A 22,327-nucleotide genomic window follows, 5' to 3' on the forward strand; every position below is an offset into this window, starting at 1 on the left:
AGAATTGGAGGAGCAGTGTGTGTGTTCAAGAACTGGTAAAACCGGTTCTAACTGGCAAAAGCCTATCTAGGAATATCTTTGTCTTTGTCTTGGTCAAGCAGAGAGGAGAAACAGGATGTTCTTCTCATGAGACCAAATTCAAGAATGAACTGAGCATGCTCACCGAAGTTCCTCCCAGATGGATGACATCACAAGCTACTTCACAAATACCTCCCTCTGAGAAATGGCCCATCAGCTCACTGTAACTGCTAAATTGCCTGACTTCCTGTGTTGAAACTTATTTAAGTTTTACCCGCGCTTAATAAAATAGAGACTCTTTTGGGACACATGATGTAGAGACATGTGGTCTTTGAAAGGCTCTCCAGGCCTGTACATATTATTTAATTTGGAACGCACAGTATATCGAATAGCGAATTTTGCGCTAACAAATTTGGAGGCACTGCTGAGATAATGAAGATACAGAGATATGAAGATATTTCATCGTTATCCGGACACAAGGGGACTTCGAAGCAGAGACGGACAGATAATGAGCTCAAACAAGGTAATAAGCTATTCTTATACCTGTATCATCTCTCCCTCTCTGCTATGATCCGCCCCAGGCCGGGTGAGTTGAAATATGATAAGTCTGTATCAAAAGAATAGAGATGAGCGAACGTACTCGTCCGAGCTTGATGCTCGGGCGAATATTAGGGTGTTCGGGATGCTCGTTACTCTTAACGAGCACCACGCGGTGTTCGGGTTACTTTCACTTTCATCTCTGAGACGTTAGCGCGCTTTTCTGGCCAATTGAAAGACAGGGAAGGCATTACAACTTCCCCCTGTGACGTTCAAGCCCTATACCACCCCCTGCTGTGAGTGGCTGGCGAGATCAGATGTCACCCGAGTATAAAAATCGGCCCCTCCCGCGGCTCGCCTCAGATGCGTTGTGAGTTAGCTGAGGGAAAGTGCTGTTGTGTTGGAGCTGCTGTAGGGAGAGTGTTAGGAGTGAGTGTAGGCTTCAAGAACCCCAACGGTCCTTCTTAGGGCCACATCTATCCGTGTGCAGTACTGTGGAGGCTGCTGTTAGCAGTGTTGCACAATTTTTTTTTTTTCAAAATCGGCTGTGCAGAGCATTGCGCCCTGCAGTAATACTACAGGGACAGAAGTGGTGGTTAGGCAGGGAGAGTGTTAGGAGTGAGTGTAGGCTTCAAGAACCCCAACGGTCCTTCTTAGGGCCACATTTAACCGTGTGCAGTACTGTGCAGGCTGCTGTTAGCAGTGTTGCATATTTTATTTTTTTTTAAATCGGCTGTGCAGAGCATTGCGCCCTGCAGTAATACTACAGGGACAGAATTGTGTAGGCAGGGCCAGAAGACAAATATTATTGATTGAATATAGTCAGTGGGCCTTTTCTTTAAAAAAAAAGGGAAACATTCTATTTGGCCTGCCTCTGACAGTCCTCAGCGTTCTGGGTACGTGTGTGGTGGGTGGAGAACGTAAAGAAATCATACGCAGCCAGCTACGTTTAACAGCAGGCTTGCGCCAATCTATTTCCTGCCTGGGAAAAATCACCGCTCTGCTGCACTTCATATAACACTGCAGTTCTGTGGAACACATTTCTAATCTTATCTGATTGAATATAGTCAGTGGGCCTTCCCTTTAAAAAAAAAGGGAAACATTCTATTTGGCCTGCCTCTGACAGTCCTCAGCGTTCTGGGTACGTGTGTGGTGGGTGGAGAACGTAAAGAAATCATACGCAGCCAGCTACGTTTAACAGCAGGCTTGCGCCAATTTATTTCCTGCCTGGGAAAAATCACCGCTCTGCTGCACTTCATATAACACTGCAGTTCTGTGGAACACATTTCTAATCTTATCTGATTGAATATAGTCAGTGGGCCTTCCCTTTAAAAAAAAAGGGAAACATTCTATTTGGCCTGCCTCTGACAGTCCTCAGCGTTCTGGGTACGTGTGTGGTGGGTGGAGAACGTAAAGAAATCATACGCAGCCAGCTACGTTTAACAGCAGGCTTGCGCCAATCTATTTCCTGCCTGGGAAAAATCACCGCTCTGCTGCACTTCATATAACACTGCAGTTCTGTGGAACACATTTCTAATCTTATCTGATTGAATATAGTCAGTGGGCCTTCCCTTTAAAAAAAAAAGGGAAACATTCTATTTGGCCTGCCTCTGACAGTCCTCAGCGTTCTGGGTACGTGTGTGGTGGGTGGAGAACGTAAAGAAATCATACACAGCCAGCTACATTTAACAGCAGGCTTGCGCCAATTTATTTCCTGCCTGGGAAAAATCACCGCTCTGCTGCACTTCATATAACACTGCAGTTCTGTGGAACACATTTCTAATCTTATCTGATTGAATATAGTCAGTGGGCCTTCCCTTTAAAAAAAAAAGGGAAACATTCTATTTGGCCTGCCTCTGACAGTCCTCAGCGTTCTGGGTACGTGTGTGGTGGGTGGAGAACGTAAAGAAATCATACGCAGCCAGCTACGTTTAACAGCAGGCTTGCGCCAATTTATTTCCTGCCTGGGAAAAATCACCGCTCTGCTGCACTTCATATAACACTGCAGTTCTGTGGAACACATTTCTAATCTTATCTGATTGAATATAGTCAGTGGGCCTTCCCTTTAAAAAAAAAGGGAAACATTCTATTTGGCCTGCCTCTGACAGTCCTCAGCGTTCTGGGTACGTGTGTGGTGGGTGGAGAACGTAAAGAAATCATACGCAGCCAGCTACGTTTAACAGCAGGCTTGCGCCAATCTATTTCCTGCCTGGGAAAAATCACCGCTCTGCTGCACTTCATATAACACTGCAGTTCTGTGGAACACATTTCTAATCTTATCTGATTGAATATAGTCAGTGGGCCTTCCCTTTAAAAAAAAAAGGGAAACATTCTATTTGGCCTGCCTCTGACAGTCCTCAGCGTTCTGGGTACGTGTGTGGTGGGTGGAGAACGTAAAGAAATCATACACAGCCAGCTACATTTAACAGCAGGCTTGCGCCAATTTATTTCCTGCCTGGGAAAAATCACCGCTCTGCTGCACTTCATATAACACTGCAGTTCTGTGGAACACATTTCTAATCTTATCTGATTGAATATAGTCAGTGGGCCTTCCCTTTAAAAAAAAAAGGGAAACATTCTATTTGGCCTGCCTCTGACAGTCCTCAGCGTTCTGGGTACGTGTGTGGTGGGTGGAGAACGTAAAGAAATCATACGCAGCCAGCTACGTTTAACAGCAGGCTTGCGCCAATTTATTTCCTGCCTGGGAAAAATCACCGCTCTGCTGCACTTCATATAACACTGCAGTTCTGTGGAACACATTTCTAATCTTATCTGATTGAATATAGTCAGTGGGCCTTCCCTTTAAAAAAAAAAAGGGAAACATTCTATTTGGCCTGCCTCTGACAGTCCTCAGCGTTCTGGGTACGTGTGTGGTGGGTGGAGAACGTAAAGAAATCATACGCAGCCATCTACGTTTAACAGCAGGCTTGCGCCAATTTATTTCCTTCCTGGGAAAAATCACCGCTCTGCTGCACTTCATATAACACAGCAGTTCTGTGGAACACATTTCTTATCTGATTGAATATAGTCAGTGGGCCTTCCCTTTAAAAAAAAAAGGGAAACATTCTATTTGGCCTGCAGGCTTGCGCCAATTTATTTCCTGGCTGGGAAATCACTGGTAATACAGCATGCTGAGGGGTAGGGGTAGGCCTTCGGGATGTGGACGTGGCCGAGGACGCGTAGGCCCAAGTGAGGGTGTGGGCACAGGCCGAGCTCCTGATCAAGGTGTATCGCAGCCGACTGCTGCGCGATTAGGAGAGAGGCACGTTTCTGGCGTCCCCACATTCATCGCCCAATTAATGGGTCCACGCGGGAGACCTTTATTAGAAAATGAGCAGTGTGAGCAGGTCCTGTCGTGGATGGCAGAAAGTGCTTCGAGCAAGCTATCATCCACCCACAGTTCTGCGCCGTCCACTGCTGCAAATCCGAATCTTCTGGCTGCTGCTCCTCCTTCCTCCCAGCCTCCTCACTCCACTACAATGACACATGCTCAGGAGCGGGAAGACTCCCAGGCCCCTGCTCAGATTGGGCAGCAGTGGTTCCTCTCCCACCAGAGGAGTTTATCGTCACTGATGCCCAACCATTGGAAAGTTCCCGGGGTCCGGGGGATGAGGCTGGGGACTTCCGGCAACTGTCTCAAGACCTTTCAGTGGGTGAGGAGGACGATGACGATGAGACATAGTTGTCTTGCAGTGAGGTAGTAGTAAGGGCAGTAAGTGCGAGGGAGGAGTGCACAGAGGATTCGGAGGAAGAGCAGCAGGACGATGAGGTGACTGACCCCACCTGGTGTGCAACGCCTACTCAGGACAGGTCTTCAGAGGGGGAAGCAAGGGCAGCAGCAGGGCAGGTTGCAAGAGGCAGTGCGGTGTCCAGGGGTAGAGGCAGGGCCAGACCGAATAATTCACCAACTGTTTCCCAAAGCGCACCCTCGCGCCATGCCAGCCTGCAGAGGCCGAGGTGCTCTAAGGTCTGGCAGTTTTTCACAGAGACGCCTAACGACCGACGAACAGTGGTCTTTGTCGCGCCAAGATCAGCCGGGGAGCCACCACCAACAGCCTCACCACCACCAGCATGCGCAGACATATGATGGCCAAGCACCCCACAAGGTGGGACGAAGGCCGTTCACCGCCTCCGGTTTGCACCGCTGCCTCTCCCCCTGTGCCCCAACCTGCCACTGAGGTCCAACCCCCCTCTCACGACACAGGCACTACCGTCTCCTGGCCTGCACCCACACCCTCACCTCCGCTGTCCTCGGCCCCATCCAGCAATGTCTCGCACCGCACCGTCCAGCCGTCGCTAGCGCAAGTGTTTGAGCGCAAGCGCAAGTACGCCGCCACGCACCCGCACGCTCAAGCGTTAACCGTCCACATAGCCAAATTTATCAGCCTGGAGATGCTGCCGTATAGGGTTGTGGAAACGGAGTCCTTCAAAAGTATGATGGCGGCGGCGGCCCCGCGCTACTCAGTTCCCAGTCGCCACTACTTTTCCCGATGTGCCATCCCAGCCCTGCACGACCACGTCTCCCGCAACATTGTACGCGCCCTCACCAATGCGGTTAGTGCCAAGGTCCACTTAACAACAGACACGTGGACAAGCACAGGCGGGCAGGGCCACTACATCTCCCTGACGGCACATTGGGTGAATTTAGTGGAGGCTGGGACAGAGTCAGAGCCTGAGACCGCTCACGTCCTACCCACCCCCAGAATTGCGGGCCCCAGCTCGGTGGTGGTATCTTCGGCGGTGTATGCTTCCTCCACTAAAGCACCCCCCTCCTCCTCCTCCTCCTCCTCCTCCTCAACCTCTGCCTCGCAATCTAGATGTGTCAGCAGCAGCAGGACGTCGCCAGCAGTCGGTGTCGCGCGGCGTGGCAGCACAGCGGTGGGCAAGCGTCAGCAGGCCGTGCTGAAACTACTCAGCTTAGGAGATAAGAGGCACACGGCCCACGAACTGCTGCGGGGTCTAACAGAGCAGACCGACCGTTGGCTTGCGCCGATGAGCCTCCAACCGGGCATGGTCGTGTGTGACAACGGCCGTAACCTGGTGGCGGCTCTGCAGCTCGGCAGCCTCACGCACGTGCCATGCCTGGCCCACGTCTTTAATTTGGTGGTTCAGCGCTTTCTGAAAAGCTACCCACGCTTGTCAGACCTGCTCGTAAAGGTGCGCCGGCTCTGCGCACATTTCCGCAAGTCCCACATGGACGCTGCCACCCTGCGCACCCTGCAACATCGCTTTAATCTGCCAGTGCACCGACTGCTGTGCGACGTGCCCACACGGTGGAACTCTACGCTCCACATGTTGGCCAGGCTCTATGAGCAGCGTAGAGCTATAGTGGAATACCAACTCCAACATCGGCGGCGCAGTGGGAGTCAGCCTCCTCAATTATTTTCAGAAGAGTGGGCCTGGTTGGCAGACATCTGCCAGGTCCTTGGAAAGTTTGAGGAGTCTACCCAGGTGGTGAGCGGCGATGCTGCAATCATTAGCGTCACCATTCCTCTGCTATGCCTCTTGAGAAGTTCCTTGCAAAGCATAAAGGCAAATGCTTTGCGCTCGGAAACGGAGGCGGGGGAAGACAGTATGTCGATGGATAGTCAGAGCACCCTCCTGTCTATATCTCAGCGTGTTGAGGAGGAGGAGGAGGAGCATGAGGAGGATGAGGAGGAGGGGGAAGAGACAGCTTGGCCCACTGCTGACGGTACCCATGCTGCTTGCCTGTCATCCTTTCAGCGTGTATGGCCTGAGGAGGAGGAGGCGGAGGAGGAGGAGGATCCTGAAAGTGATCTTCCTAGTGAAGACAGCCATGTGTTGCGTACAGGTACCCTGGCACACATGGCTGACTTCATGTTAGGATGCCTTTCTCGTGACCCTCGCGTTGCACGCATTCTGGCCACTACGGATTACTGGGTGTACACACTGCTCCACCCACGGTATAAGGAGAACCTTTCCACTCTCATTCCCAAAGAGGAAAGGGGTTCGAGAGTGTTGCTATACCACAGGACCCTGGCGGACAAGCTGATGGTCAAATTCCCATCCGACAGCGCTAGTGGCAGAAGGCGCAGTTCTGAGGGCCAGGTAGCAGGGGAGGTGCGGAGATCGAGCAGCATGTTCAGCACAGGCAGTGAAACACTCTTTAAGGCCCTGGACAGCTTTATGGCTCCCCACCAAGACTGTGTCACCGCTCCCCAGTCAAGGCTGAGTCGGCGGGAGCACTGTAAAAGGATGGTGAGGGAGTACGTAGCCGATCGCACGACCGTCCTCCGTGACGCCTCTGCCCCCTACAACTACTGGGTGTCGAAGCTGGACACGTGGCCTGAACTCGCGCTGTATGCCCTGGAGGTGCTTGCTTGTCCTGCGGCTAGCGTCTTGTCAGAGAGGGTGTTTAGTGCGGCTGGGGGAATCATCACAGATAAGCGTACACGCCTGTCAACCGACAGTGCCGACAGGCTTACACTCATCAAGATGAACAAAGCCTGGATTTCCCCACACTTCTCTTCTCCACCAGCGGACAGCAGCGATACCTAAGCAATACGTAGGCTGCACACGCGGATGGAAACATCGTTCTGTATCACCATCCAAAATGGTGACATTTCTGCTTCATCAATCTGTGTATAATATTCCTCCTCCTCCTCCTGCTCCTCCTCCTGAAACCTCACGTAATCACGCCGAACGGGCAATTTTTCTTAGGGCCACAAGGCTCACTCATATAATTTTTCCAAACAATTTTTATACGTTTCAATGCTCTTACAAGCGATGAAACTTTAACTTGAACCAATTTTTCGTTAAACTGGGCTGCCTCCAGGCCTAGTTACCACTTAAGCCACATTAACTAAAGCGATTAATGGGTTTCACCTGCCATCTTGGTTGGGCATGGCCAATTTTTTCTGAGGTACATTAGTACTGTTGCTACACCAATTTTTTTGGGCCCTCACCTACAGTGTAATCATTGTAATTTCTATGTTCTTCGCCTGCACTCATGGTACAGAAAGGTGTGTGGGGTTGGCCTCCACTTTTGCTACATAAATGTAACTGGGGCCTTGTCTATACTGCAGCTACTGAAATGTGAAAGAGACTGTTATCTCCCTAAACTGCTGCAATGGGAATTGTTACTGGGGCTTGTCTTGAGTGCTACTATTACTGAAATGGAACTAAGACTGCGCTCCCCCTATACTGCTGCTAGTGATATGTTAGTGGGGCCTGTCCCTAATACTACCGCTGCAAAGATTAATAATTCTGGGCTCTGCCTATACCGCAGCTAATGGTATGTCACTGGGGTGTGGAAACAGAGGCTTCACAAAGACATGATGGCGGCGAGGCCATTTCCCACCAACGCTGTTACTGTTAAGGTGCATATAACCACGGACACGTGGAGAGGACACATAGTGCCTCCAAAACATCCTCCTCCTCCTCCAACAATGAAAACATTCTTGGCAAATACCTTTGCATTGGTCCGTCTGGTGGCAGTCCAAGAATTTCACCTTTAACGACACAACAAGAGAGCACCACCACCATCCCCCCGCCACGGACCACTTAATCCTGGCCGCATTCCGAAAACCAACTAAATAAAACCGCGCTACTAGGTCCGCAGTCACCACCACATTACCACCAACGAGGTTACTGTTAAGGTACATATTACCAGTCTGACTGGGGCATGCAGTGTGGGCCAAAGCCCACCTGTATTGTATCTGACGTTAGCTCTGCTGAGTAGGGCACTGCAATGGGATATATTTATGTACCACCGGTGGGTTCCTGGCACCCACCCATGCTGTAGGTGCACACGGAGTTTAACCTACATCTGTCTACTTCTAAAGAACCCCAGTCTGACTGGGGCATGCAGTGTGGGCCGAAGCCCACCTGTATTGTATCTGACGTTAGCTCTGCTGAGTAGGGCACTGCAATGGGATATATTTATGTACCGCCGGTGGGTTCCAGGGAGCCACCCATGCTGTAGGTGCACACAGAGTTTAACCTACATCTGTCCACTTGTAAAGAACCCCAGTCAGACTGGGGCATGCAGTGTGGGCCGAAGCCCACCTGCATTAAGCACGACATTACTACCTCAGCTGTGTTGGGCAATGCAATGGGATATATTTATGTACCGCCGGTGGCTTCCTGGCACCCACCCATGCTGTAGGTGCACATGGAGTTTAACCTACATCTGTCCACTTCTAAAGAACCCCAGTCTGACTGGGGCATGCAGTGTGGGCCGAAGCCCACCTGCATTAAGCACGACATTACTACCTCAGCTGTGATGGGCAATGCAATGGGATACATTTATGTACAGCGGGTGGGTTCCAGGGAGCCACCCATGCTGTGGGTGCACACGGAATTCCCATTGCGGAGTTGTACCTGCCTGTGACCATTTATAAAAAAACGCGGTCTGACTGGGGCGTGCAGACACCTTGACAGAATGAATAGTGTGTGGCACATAGGTTCCCCATTGCTATGCCCACGTCTGCAGCTCCAGATGGAGGTGGCACAGGATTGGATTTCTCATTGCTTCTGTACAGCATTGTGGGCTATCGCCCCGCCTCTTTTAAAGAGGGTCGCTGCCTATCCGTGCCAACCCTCTGCAGTGTGTGCCTGCTTTTCCTGTGGCAGACGCACTTATAAATAGACATGAGGGTGGCGTGGCATGAGGGCAGCTGAAGGCTGGTATTGTGGCTTAATAGTGGGACCTGTGAACTTGAGATGCAGCCCAACATGTAGCCCCTCGCCTGCCCTATCCGTTGCTGTGTCGTTCCCATCACTTTCTTGAATTGCCCCGATTTTCACACATGAAAACCTTAGCGAGCATCGGCGAAATACAAAAATGCTCGGGTCGCCCATTGACTTCAATGGGGTTCGTTACTCGAAACGAACCCTCGAGCATCGCGATAAATTCGTCCCGAGTAACGAGCACCCGAGCATTTTGGTGCTCGCTCATCTCTACAAAAGAACTATTAAGTAGATATACTGTGTGGTTTTTATGTTGTCTGTGAAGTAATGTCCTGAGTGTAAGAAGGTGTGAGCTATGGGGGTTTATATTGTCTCTGTAGTAGTGAATGGTGTGAACAGACTGTGCAGGTTAATAGGGAACAAAGAATGTGTAGCATAACTTGTTAAAAGAATGTAAAAAGAAAAGTTGATGTAAGCAATGTTAGCTGAAGGTTATAGTTAAAAACAGTAGTGTCCATGTGGTGAGAGAGTCTCCATTGTTAGGTCTCCCTTTGTTATGTGGGGGGAGGGGTGCACATGGAGTGCTTGCATTTGCCATGTTGGCATACATCGACTCAAGGGAATTTGGGCTTGGAGTAAAGATGTGGGCTAGCCAGAGATTCTGCTCCGATTATGGCTTGGCCAAGCAGGCTGTTGAGGTTCCACAATGTGGTGCCAAAAGTACAGATCTGTGCCATGAGGTGCAGGAGTAGAGAATCTCAATTAATTAAGGATTTTTCCAATTACGACAAGATGGGCAGGGGTGAAAGTTTTACCCGCGCTTAATAAAGTAGAGACTCTTTTAGGACACATGATGTAGAGACGTGTGGTCTTTGAAAGGCTCTCCAGGCCTGTACATATTATTTAATTTGGTACGCACAGTATATCGAATAGCGAATTTTGCGCTAACAGGGGCCATCAGGAGACTCCTTCAAAAAGTCCAACTTATCCATCATTAACTTGAGTTCTTGTCACACTGCTGTGATTATAGAGTTACAGATTTTCAGACATCCTTTGCTTCAGAAATAAGTGCCTTAAAGTGCTTCATAATAGTCACCCTGGACTATAGGATGTAAAATGCACCAGATAGAGATGCCTCGTAAATTAGGGTTGTCTTCTCTAAAGATGAAATTTAGGCGTCTCTGGGGGTAGTTAATCAAGATAAGGAGGGGTGTGCTCCTCGATTCTCCATTGATGGGTCGTCCCATAGTGTATGATTTGGCAGTAGGGTAGAAAGGGGCTTCTTTTGACGCATGGCCAACCACTGTACTTTAAATGGCATCTTGGCCAGAAGGGAGTGAGCAAATTAAGGATGCAGAAGAGACCCTCGCTTCTGTCCTTAATGGATGTCTCTTTGCAGCAGTACTAGTGCTTTCAGCTCAACATAACGTCTTCTGCTGACAGTGAGAGAACACCACTGTAAGTTTAGAGAGTTGTTGGGACCCCTATGGAGTGGAATGCTGACTGGTTATATCCAAAGTGACTGTAGTTGAAGAGGATGGAGGCATATGGTGGCTGCGTACACTTTTGTGGTCAGAATTGGTGTGGATAGAAATTAGGCCATGGGTGTGGTACTGAGAATACACAAAATGTAATCCCTCCTCTGATCAGCTCAACAACTTGCTGCAGGGTGATGCGAAACAAGCATGGAATGCTTTTGACCTAGTGTCTACAAACTTTCTTGGGAATGTTAGGGCAGAAAACTACAAGGAACTACTACAAGACATGCTGATGCAGTATCAGAAACTTGGCTGCAATATGTCTCTAAAGATCCACTTCCTTCATTCCCATCTGGATTTCTTTCCAGACAAGTGTGGTATGGTTAGTGATAAGCATGGTGACCATTTTCATCAATATATCACAACAATGGAACAAGGATACCAGGGAAATTGGTCTATTACCATGCTGGCTGACTACTGCTGGACACTCCACAGAGATGCTTCCGACCAGCTGGACAAGAGACAGGCAAAGAGATCTAAGACATAGTCTGTGAGTTGATTTTTTACAGGTATTAATTACAGGTCTATTACTATTGGCATGCATTTTGTGATGTAAACAATTATTGCATATTACAAAAGAAATAGAGCGAATTGTGCATTTTAACTGTCATATTTGTCTTCAGCACATAAAAATTGATAAGAAATTACTCATTTTAGTTCAGTAACATGGCTTTCGTAAAAATTTGTTGACCAGTGTTATTTGCAAATCTTCAGTTGGATTCTGTATTTCGCTTGAATTCCCACATGACTGTATACAGCAGAAGATGATTTTATATCCTTGAAATATCAGAAATAAAATGACACCGATAATGCTCCCTTACCATCTCTCACATACACCAGCTACAGTATATAAGACGGCTCATTCAGAGACCTGCTTCTGTATACAACACTCAGGATGCTGCATTGCAAAAAATGTGTCTGTTATTATTGAATTTTTCTATTAAGAAGCCTACAATGAACAATCACTTACCTGTAGAGCTGTCACTGCTAATATTTATTATTGTTATATCCAATGTCTTCTCACCAACCCAATGCCAAAAGCTGAGCTCAGGGCCTAATTGTTTTATTCAAAAAGATCCTTCATTAAGCACAAATTATATCCAGGCTGGAGATTTCATTTTCGGAGGCATATTCACTGTCCATTATGCTTATGAAAGATCACAAGAAACCCTCATTGATACAGCTTGTATATAGTAAGTACATCTATACAGGATTGGGCATGTTGGATTTTGTCACTTAACATTGACCACGACAGACAAAACAGTTGGCAAAACGCATGTCAGATGTGTTCGTTTCTCACTCTGTATGCTCAAATGCACTTCAGAGCACATTTATTTCTTTGAATCTGATAGATACAGCAATTTGTGGTTTCCCAGGTATATACCTTTATTTTTATACTCTGCGCTGTCATGTTAGCAGGCTTGATATTTAGTGGATATTCCTCATTTTTTTTGTCTGACAAAAACATTATTCTGCGGTTAGTGATTTATTAATATCTGCATTTGGACAAAAAATGTTTGTTTGAATTCTTCTTAGATGGTTTCACACGGACATAAGAGCAAGAGTGATTGCAAGGCCGAAATGCGCTGACACCTGCGTATTTCTTGTTTGGCAAAAGCATTATGAAGCAGTCAGTGATTTATTAATATCTGCATTTGGACGAGTATTATTTGTTTGGATTCTCTTTATTTTAGTATTGTTGCTTAACATGTCAGAAATGTTCACATATTTTTCAAGAAAGATCATTTTCACTCTTTAATCTAACCTACATATCCTCAGTGTCAGACTGGAATGCTCACCAGTAAAATGTACTCTAGGGGCTCATCACAAAGCTGCATGCAAATATTACCTAGGCCTGCCATTGATCTCAGGTCTATAAAGCACTGCTGCAATCAAGGATGAATAGGCTGATAGCAGAAGCAAATATTCTGCAATATGGAAACATTTCATTCTTTTTTACAAGTGATGAGTAGAGATGAGCGAGCACCAAAATGCTCGGGTGCTCGTTACTCGAGTCAAACTTTCAGTGATGCTTAAGAGTTCGTTTCGAGTAACGAACCCCATTGAAGTCAATGGGCGACTCGAGCATTTTTGTATATGACTGGTGCTCCGCTAAGGTTTTCATTTGTGAAAATCTTAGCAAATCACCAAAGTCATGTAAAAAACATAGAAATGGATAGGGCAGGCGAGGAGCAACATGCAGGGCTGTATTTCGGGCTCCGAGGTCTCACTATTAAGCCACAATAGTGGCAAGAGTGAGACCCCACCCCCACTGTGAGCATAACGATCGTTCTCCTCTGCCACAGCTGTAACAGCTGTGGCAGAGAAGAACGCTGTTAGCCCATTGAATTCAATGGAGCCGGCAATACAGCCGGCTCCATTGAAAGCAATGGGCTGCCGGCGAGCGCGGGATGAATTTTCGGGAAGGTCTTAAAAATATAAGCCCTTAGCTGAAAAAGAAAGATTTTAGTGTAAAAAAGAATAAAAATGCAGGCATTCTCTTCAATGGAGCCGCTGCTGCTGCCGGCGACTCCATTGAAGCCATTGGTCCGCTGGCACACCTGAATTCTTTTTCAGGGAAGGACTTTACATATAAGCCATTCCCTGGAAATGAATTAAAAGTGATTTAAAAAACAAAAAAAATAGATTCTCACCTCCCTTCAGCTGCCGGGGCACAGCCTTGTCTTCTCCTGCTGTCCCCTGCACTGTGGTGCTGAACTGCTGTCATTCAGCTGAGAGCTGCGCTGAGCCAATTAGAGGCAACACTCACTCACCCATTCATGAATTCATGAATGGGTGTGAGTGAGATCTGCCTCTGATTGGCTCAGCGCTGAGCCAATCAGGGGCATGTCTGACTCACACCCCCTTCACACCCACTGCAGGCCGGCCGCGCTGAACTCCGTCTGCCGGGACAAGGTGAGTATATATTTTTTTTTATTTTTACACATTTCTGGATGAATTGCAGGGAAGGGCTTATATATTTAAGCCCTTCCCGACAATTCATCCCGTGATCGCCGGCAGCCCATTGCTTTCAATGGAGCCGGCTGTATTGCCGGTTCCATTGAATTCAATGGTCAGTGCTCGTTTAATCGAGATGAGTACCGCGTGGTGCTCGTCTCGAGTAACGAGCATCTCGAGCACCCTAATACTTGAACGAGCATCAAGCTCGGACGAGTATGCTCGCTCATCTCTAGTGATGAGACGATTGGATATCTCAGAAAAAGTAGTATAAATAATTTGAGCAAAACATTTTCTACATTTTAAAAAAATTAAAAAATAGTAAAAGTTCAAAATACTCCCCTTTCCCAGGCGTCCCATAAAAAATGCAAAACAGTAAAAAAAAAAAAAAGCATAAATAGTATCATGACATCAGTAAAATTGCAAACTATTCAACTATGTTATTTATTTCACACAGTAAACATTGTTGGAAAAAAAAGTAATACCAAGATTTTAGTGATCAACAAGTTACATGTACCCCATAATGGTATAAAAAAACGCACTGCAAGAAGCCCTCACACGGCCTCACTGACAGAAAATAAAAATATTATGTGGCTCATAAGATAGCAACAAAAAGCAAGCTAGAAAAAAAATATTTCTTTTAACAGTAGTAATAAAACATAATAAAAAGTAAGTTTGCTATCGCTTTAATCATACTGACCCTCAGAATAAAGTGAACATTTCATTTTTACGCCCCCTCTGCATTCTCAGAAATTGAATTTTTTCCCAATACAACCAACTTTAAAATGTTTCAGTTTTTCAATAAAGTTTATAGTGTGTTAAATGCTGCCATTGTAATATTCAACTTTTACCACAATAAACAAACTCTCATATGGCTCTGTCGACAGAAAAATTTGTATCTCTTGGAACACATGTATAAAAAAACCTGCTGTTTTTTAAGGGGTTAAGTTTCTGCATCGGGCAGGGTTAAACACGAAATCTGAAGAGTCACGTATTTATACATACAAGGACAAAGGACTAATGTGGTAACATAGTATGTAAGGCCAAAAAAAAAAACATGTCCATCCAGTTCAACCTATTACCCCCCAATATTAATCTAGAGAAAGGCAAAAACCATACAATGAAGTAGAAGACATTTTTTCCATTTAAAGGGAAAAATCCTTCTAGACTCAAGTCTGGCAATCGGAATAATACCTGGATCAACAACCCTTTTCAAGTTATTAATCATTATCTATATATATAATTGAATGTATGTGTGTGTGTCTGTTTATCCTTTATGCGCTACTACACCATTCATCCGATCGCCATGATACTTTGGGAAGTTGTTGACTACACTCCTGGGAAGATTATAGGCATAGTAGAATTATGCTATGATAAATGGCGCGCGTGCGTGCGTCGTCGACAGTTACGCCCCCCCCCCCCACGTAGATCGTTCGATTTCCATCACTGCCACTAATTCTCTCACTTCGCGATGTCATAGAAACTTAAAATTTGGCACGAGCATTGATTATATCATAAATAGGAAAAGTTAATCTGTCGCAACTCGATTATTCAATTGTAAGCGCCAAAGAATTAGCGTCCAAATTTTACGTACGGAATCTAATTTTCTCGCTTCCCAATGTCATAGAAACTTGAAATTTGGCACGGGCATTGATTATGTCATAAATAGGAAAAGCTAATGGGTCCCAACTCGATTATTCAATTTTATGCGCCAAAGAATTAGCGTCCAAATTTTACATACAGAATCTAATGTTCTCGCTTCCCAAAGTCATAGAAACTTGAAATTTGGCACGGCATTGATTATGTCATAAATAGGAAAAGTTAATGGGTCCCAACTCGATTATTCAATTCTATGCGCAAAAGAATTAGTGTCCAAATTTTACGTACGGAAAGTAATTTTCTCACATAGAAACTTGAAATTTGGCACGGGCATTGAATATGTCATAAATAGGAAAAGTTAATGTGTCCCAACTCGATTATTCAATTCTATGCGCCAAAGAATTAGCGTCCAAATTTTACGTACGGAAAGTAATTTTCTCACATAGAAACTTGAAATTTGGCACGGGCATTGAATATGTCATAAATAGGAAAAGCTAATGTGTCCCAACTCGATTATTCAATTCTATGCGCCAAAGAATTAGCGTCCAAATTTTACGTATGGAATGTAATTTTCTCACATAGAAACTTGAAATTTGGCACGGGCATTGAATATGTCATAAATAGGAAAAGTTAATGGGTCCCAAGTCGATTATTCAATTCTAAGCGCAAAAGAATTAGCGTCCAAATTTTACGTACAGAATCTAATTCTCTCACTTCCTGATATATATAAATGAATGTCTGTCTGTCTGTCTGTCCTTTATGCATTACTACATCATCCATCCGATCGCCATGAAACTTTGGAAAGTTGTTGAGTACATTCCTGGGAAGATTATAGGCATAGTACATTTATGCTATGATAAATGGCGCGCATGCGTGCGTCGTCGACAGTTACGACCCCCCCACGTAGATCGTTCGATTTCCATTATTGCCACTAATTCTCTCACTTCCCGATGTTGTAGAAACATGAAATTTGGCACGAGCATTGATTATGTCATAAATAGGAAAAGGTAATGGGTCCCAACTCGATTATTCAATTCTATGCGCCAAAGAATTAGCGTCCAAATTTTACGTACGGAATCTAATTTTCTCACATAGAAACTTGAAATTTGGCAAGAGCATTGATTATGTCATAAATAGGAAAAGTAAATGGGTCCCAAGTCGATTATTCAATTCTAAGCGCAAAAGAATTAGCGTCCAAATTTTACGTACGGAATCTAATTCTCTCACTTCCTGATATATATAAATGAATGTATGTCTGTCTGTCTGTCCTTTATGCATTAGTACACCATTCATCCAATTGCCATGAGACTTTGGGAAGTTGTTGAGTACACCCCTGGGAAGATTATAGGCATAGTACAACTATCCTACGATAGGTGGCGCGCGTGCGAGCATCGTCGACTGTTATGCCCCCCAGACAAAGATCGTTTGATTTCCATCTCAAGCACGAAAGCAAAAGGCATTACGAGTGACGGGATGAGTGTTCAACCAGAAAATGATGCATCCGCCGAACGTTTCGCAAGACAATTGCTGGATATTGAGAATGCTGAGGTAAAATGAAAGCTGTGCTGTGATTGGTTGCAATTTCTTATACTGCTGAGGTTGCATGAAAGCTGTGCTGCGATTCATTGTAATATATTATACTGCTGAGGTAACATGAAAGCTGCGCTGTGATTGGTTGCTATATATAATACCACTGAGGTAACATGAAAGCTGCGCTGTGATTGGTTGCTATATATAATACCACGGAGGTAACATGAAAGCTGCACTGTGAATGGTTGCTATTTTTTATATTGCTGAGGCAGAATAAAAGTTGCGCTGTGATTGGTTGTTATTTCTCTTACTGCTGAGGTAACATGAAAGCTGCGCTGTGATTGGTTGTTATATTTTATACTGCTAAGGTAACATGAAAGCTGCGCTGTGATTGGTTGTTATATATTATACCACTGAGGTAACATGAAAGCTGCGCTGTGATTGGTTGTTATCTAGATATATAAAAACGAATGAATGTATGTCTGTCTGTCTTCGCAGCAACGCGCGACGGGTAAGCTAGTAGTATATAAATAAGACGTTGGTAAATAAGACATTGATGTAAATCAAAACCATCACAATGAAGAGAAAAGACTTGTTGAAGTAAATAGTTGGAGCAGCACCTAGATAAGGACAGTGTAAGTTTTATAGTACTAATTGAAATCTACTCTATGGTTGTAATACCCTCATGAGGTTTGAGGGGCACATCCCTAAAGTGATGTACAGTAGAATGACATAAATCCTGCGGCAGATTCATTCTCTATCTCAGTGTGTGAGACGTCATCATAAATTTGTACTCCCAGAGTCATGCATATCGATACTTTCATGTGTTTTTTGCTTTTTGTTTCTATATATCTCTACCTGATATTGAAATTCTAATTTTCTTTTGATGTTCCTTTGCAGTCCAATACCACGTTATTATCGGTATGTTCTGGCATTTATATTTGCTATTGAGGAGATTAACAATAATCCACATATTTTACCCAATGTGACCCTCGGATACCATGTGACTGATTCCTGTAATAATGAAAATAAAGCCATGGAGCGTGTGTTACAGATCCTATCGGGTCCAGGGAATATAATCCCCAATTTTTCTTGTTTAAATAATGGAATAATGGTGGGTGTAATTGGCGATCAGTCATCCAGGACATCAATGTGCATATTAGAACTTTTAAATATTTATGGGTACACCCAGGTAAGTATCATGTATTATCACATTTGGGCAGGCTGTGGAAAAAACAAGATGCACAGAAGCAGCCAAAATAGCATCTGGAAGGAAGAGAGCAAGATAGGGGAACGTGCAGAAATGTAGAACACCATAACAAAGTGAATTGCAAACGGGACTTGTGAGCAGACATTCAATGATTAACAACCACCAAAACACTTACCTAGAATACCAACATGCATAAGCAGATGTAATAGCTAAAGTATGTACAAGGTATTGGTTCATATTTTGGCCAAGATTACTTAAGCTCACGAGCCCATGACAAGGGTTCTCATTGTCTCGTGAGTCCCTGCTCTAACAAGACAACTTAACCACAGGAGTCCTGCCTACATGGGTGGCGTTCATCCTAATAGGGATTGCTCCACACTGGAACCTAGAGGCCTGGCTCGCCCTAGATAGTAAGAGACAGAATACCATTCACATGCACCAGCAGACAAGGAAAATACACCCTAAACAGGTAACTGTTCACCCCTCATCACTGGTCACCTACAGAGACATAAAACACATCGCTGTTTACACCAGAAACAGCCATGGGAAATACATACACACTGAACAGGTAACTGTTCACATCCCATGTCTGGTCACCTACAACAGACACTGAACACATCACAATTTACACCAACAACAGACAGAAACTAGAGATGAGCGAGCACCAAAATGCTCGGGTGCTCGTTACTCGGGACGAACTTTTCGCAATGCTCGAGGGTTCGTTTCGAGTAACGAACCCCATTGAAGTCAATGGGCGAGCTGAGCATTTTTGTATATCGCCGATGCTCGCTAAGGTTTTCATTTGTGAAAATCTGGGCAATTCAAGAAAGTGATGGGAACGACACAGCAACAGATAGGGCAGGCGAGGGGCTACATGTTGGGCTGCATCTCAAGTTCCCAGGTCCCACTATTAAGCCACAATAGTGGCAAGAGTGCCCCCCCCCCCCCGCACTGTCAGCATAAAGATCGCTCTCCTCTGCCATAGCTGTAACAGCTGTGGAAGAGAAGAACGATGTTTGCCCATTGAATTCAATGGAGCCAGCAATACAGCAGGTTCCACTGAAAGCAATGGGCTGCCGGCGATCGCAGGATGAATTGTCGGGAAGGGCTTAAATATATAAGCCCCTCCCTGCAATTCATCCAGAAATGTGTTACAATAAAAATATATACCGGCGTATAAGGCTACGGGCGTATAAGACGACCCCCCAACTGTCACCTTATACGCCAGCAATACAGTGGAGCAAAGAATAAAAATCATTACTCACTACTTCTGACATTCTGCGGTGCTCCTGCAGGCTGTCGCTCCCTCCTGGTCCCCGGCAGAGCATTGCTTTCTGGACGCAGGGCTTGAAATCCCCGCCTCCAGAAACACGCGTGCCTTCAGCCAATCACAGCCATTCAATGACATCATTGGAGGCGGGGATTTAAAGCCCTTCGTAGAGAAAGCAATGCTCTGCCGTGGACCAGGAGGGAGCGACAGCCTGCAGGAGCACCGCAGAACGTCAGAAGAAGTGAGTAATGATTTTTATTCTTTGCTCCACTGTATTGCCGGCGTATAAGGTGACAGTTGGGGGGTCGTCTGGATCCCTTCTCCAGGGCATCAGGTCCTTGTTTTAGTTAATAATTTAAAGCTGCCTTACAGCATAAGGGAGTGCTGAGAGAAAAATCACAGAAGGAGATAAGGTAGGGGCGTATGGCAGGCATTTTTTCTACCCCTCCTGTATCTAACCTTAGGGTTTCCCCATTAGGGGTTGTGCCAAAAAAAAGAGCTAATTAAATTTTGGCTGATTCACCATTTATTGTACCCAAAAGGGGCGTCCATAAATGTTGTTGCAGACCCAGAACTTTTTTCAGTGTTTTATATGTCATTTGATGTGGCAGTAAAATAGGTACATGCATATGAAGTGGGGGCGTTGTTGGCAAAAAACGATATTGAATCGGCTTTTGCTTCCTATTCATCCTGACTGCATGCGATTGTTGGGATGTTATTGGGACAGTTCATTTTTTATTGATAGGGGTTTGCCTATGGGCTTTTCGATTTCTTGTGCCTATTTTGAAATTGTTAGTTTGTTTCTGGAATGGGTGATTTGTGATTTAATGGGGGTTCAGTCGGTTATACATTATTTGCATGACTTTTTGTGCCATGGCCCTGCTATTTTTTTCCATTTGTCGTTCTCTTTTAGCCACTCTGCAATGGGTCGCAAACCATTTTGGCGTGCTATTGGCACCTGAAAAAAATGGAAGGGCCGGTTATTTGCCTGAGTTTTTAGGTATTGATTTTAATACTGTGTGCATGGATGCAGGTTGCCAGAAGAAAATTTAAATCATTAAGGCAAGACCTTACAAAGGTACGAGGGTTTAACTAAATCTCCCTTCTGAATTTGCAGTTGTTGTTAGGGAAATTGAATTTTGCCTGTCACATTATGACCATAGATTGAGTTTTCTGTCAAAAGATGGCACAGGCTAAGGCGTGGATTAAGTTGGCACATTATTTTATCCGGCTCACAAGGGGAATAAAGGCTGACGTGTGGCTTACAGTCCTTGATAAATATAATTTCAATTTCGATTGCGAGCTTTGTATGGATTCAGCTGGTAGCACGGGTAGCATGGCCTAGAAAGTGGGTGGAAGTACATGAGAAAAAGACTTGGGTATACTAATAGATCATAAACTGAACATGAGTCAACAATGTGATGCAGCAGCCAAAAAGGTAAACACAATTCTGGGATATATTAAGAGAAGCATAGAGTCTAGATCACGTGAGGTAATTATCCTCCTCTACTCTTTCTTAGTCAGACCTCATCTGGAATACTGTGTCCAGTTCTGGGCACCCCATTTTAAAAAAGACATAGAAAAACTGGAGCAAGTTCAAAGAAGATTTGCCAAGATGGTAACCGTCTGCAAATCATGCCCTATGAGGAATGATTAAAGAATCTGGGAATGTTTAGCTTGCAAAAAAGTAGGCTGAGAGGAGACTTAATAGCTGTCTACAAATATCTTAAGGGCTGTTACAGTGCAGATGGATCAGCCCTATTCCCATTTGCACAAGGAAAGACTAGAAGCAATGGAATGAAACTGAAAGGGAGGAGACACAAATTAGATATTAGAAAAAACTTTCTGACAGTGAGGGTGATCAATGAGTGGAACAGGTTACTATGAGAGGTGGGTAGTTCTCCTTCAATGGAAGTGTTCAAACAAAGGCTGGACAAATATCTGTCTATGATGATTTAGTGATTCCTGCACTGAGCAGGGAGTTGGACCCGATGACCCTTGAGGTCTCTTCCAACTCTACAATTCTATGAAGTCGGTCTGGGTTTTGTGGTTTGGGAAGAGTGGTTTCATAACAAGTAGGTTTAATTTTCTTGCGATAATCTGGGGGTAGTACAAGCCATTAATTCGGTGTTTGCTTATTCCACTCCAGTGGTGGATTTATTGCAGCACTTGGTGTTGTTGTGTTTAACACTAAATGCATGGTTGGTTGCTGTACATGTTCCAGGGGTGTTGAAAGTTCTATTGATGACCCACTTTTTTGGTTTCAGTGGGATCTTTTTCGATCGCTGGTGACGGAGGTGGAGATGGAAGGGAGACACTAGCAAGGCAGCTGACGCCAAGCTGCAGGGAGAATGCAGGTCCCTACCTAATAAGCAAGGCAATCGCCTCAATAAAGGCGGCCCGCACTGGAACCTTGGTCCTGACTATCCCTGAAGGGTTAAGACACAGAACCAGAAAGACTGGCACTCTAGACACAAATCGCACACCAACACACTAGGGCTAGCATGCAAGACAGAACAACCACATATAACAGGACAGTTCACTCCTCAGTCCAGCCACCAGAACAGACATACAGAACATGACACTGTTCATACCAAATGCACAGGGCTATCCACCTGGCCACCTGCACAATCACTGGACCAGCCACTGTTCAAACAAATAACACATGCACAGGCATGCAAGACCAACCAACCCTAGAGTGAGAGGATAAAAAGGCACCAAACACTCAGCAAGCTGCACAGACCAGAAAACCAGACACCAAACCTACAGCAAGCTGCAAAGGAAACATAACTGCTCGCCAGGGAAACCAAACCATAGAGTGAAAGGTTTCACAACCAGCTTCCTCTTTCAGAGGGCAGATATTTAACTGCAAACAGACCAGAAGTGATTGGTTAGCAGGAGAACCCCACACCCAGCCAGCCAAATTCACTAACCTGAGAAGGTGTGATCCTGGAACCCTGTAGAACAACTGATCCCAGCAGCACAACCTGACAACACCACCAAAAAACAGATTGT

At 45.3% G+C, this 22,327-nt stretch overlaps 1 protein-coding gene across 1 annotated transcript in view; it reads left to right on the forward strand.

Annotated features, from left to right (window-relative positions):
* Positions 1-17,409: 17,409 nt before the first annotated feature.
* Positions 17,410-22,327, forward strand: part of LOC136573481 (vomeronasal type-2 receptor 26-like) — a 52,664-nt gene continuing 47,746 nt past the window's right edge. Inside the window, exons 1-2 of the mRNA XM_066574770.1 lie at positions 17,410-17,432; positions 17,733-18,024. Coding sequence (XP_066430867.1) covers positions 17,410-17,432; positions 17,733-18,024 — 315 coding nt within the window. The remainder of the gene's footprint in view (positions 17,433-17,732; positions 18,025-22,327) is intronic.

The sequence above is a fragment of the Eleutherodactylus coqui genome, chromosome 7 (genome assembly GCF_035609145.1).
Source record: "Eleutherodactylus coqui strain aEleCoq1 chromosome 7, aEleCoq1.hap1, whole genome shotgun sequence".
Taxonomy (NCBI): Eukaryota; Metazoa; Chordata; class Amphibia; order Anura; family Eleutherodactylidae; genus Eleutherodactylus; species Eleutherodactylus coqui.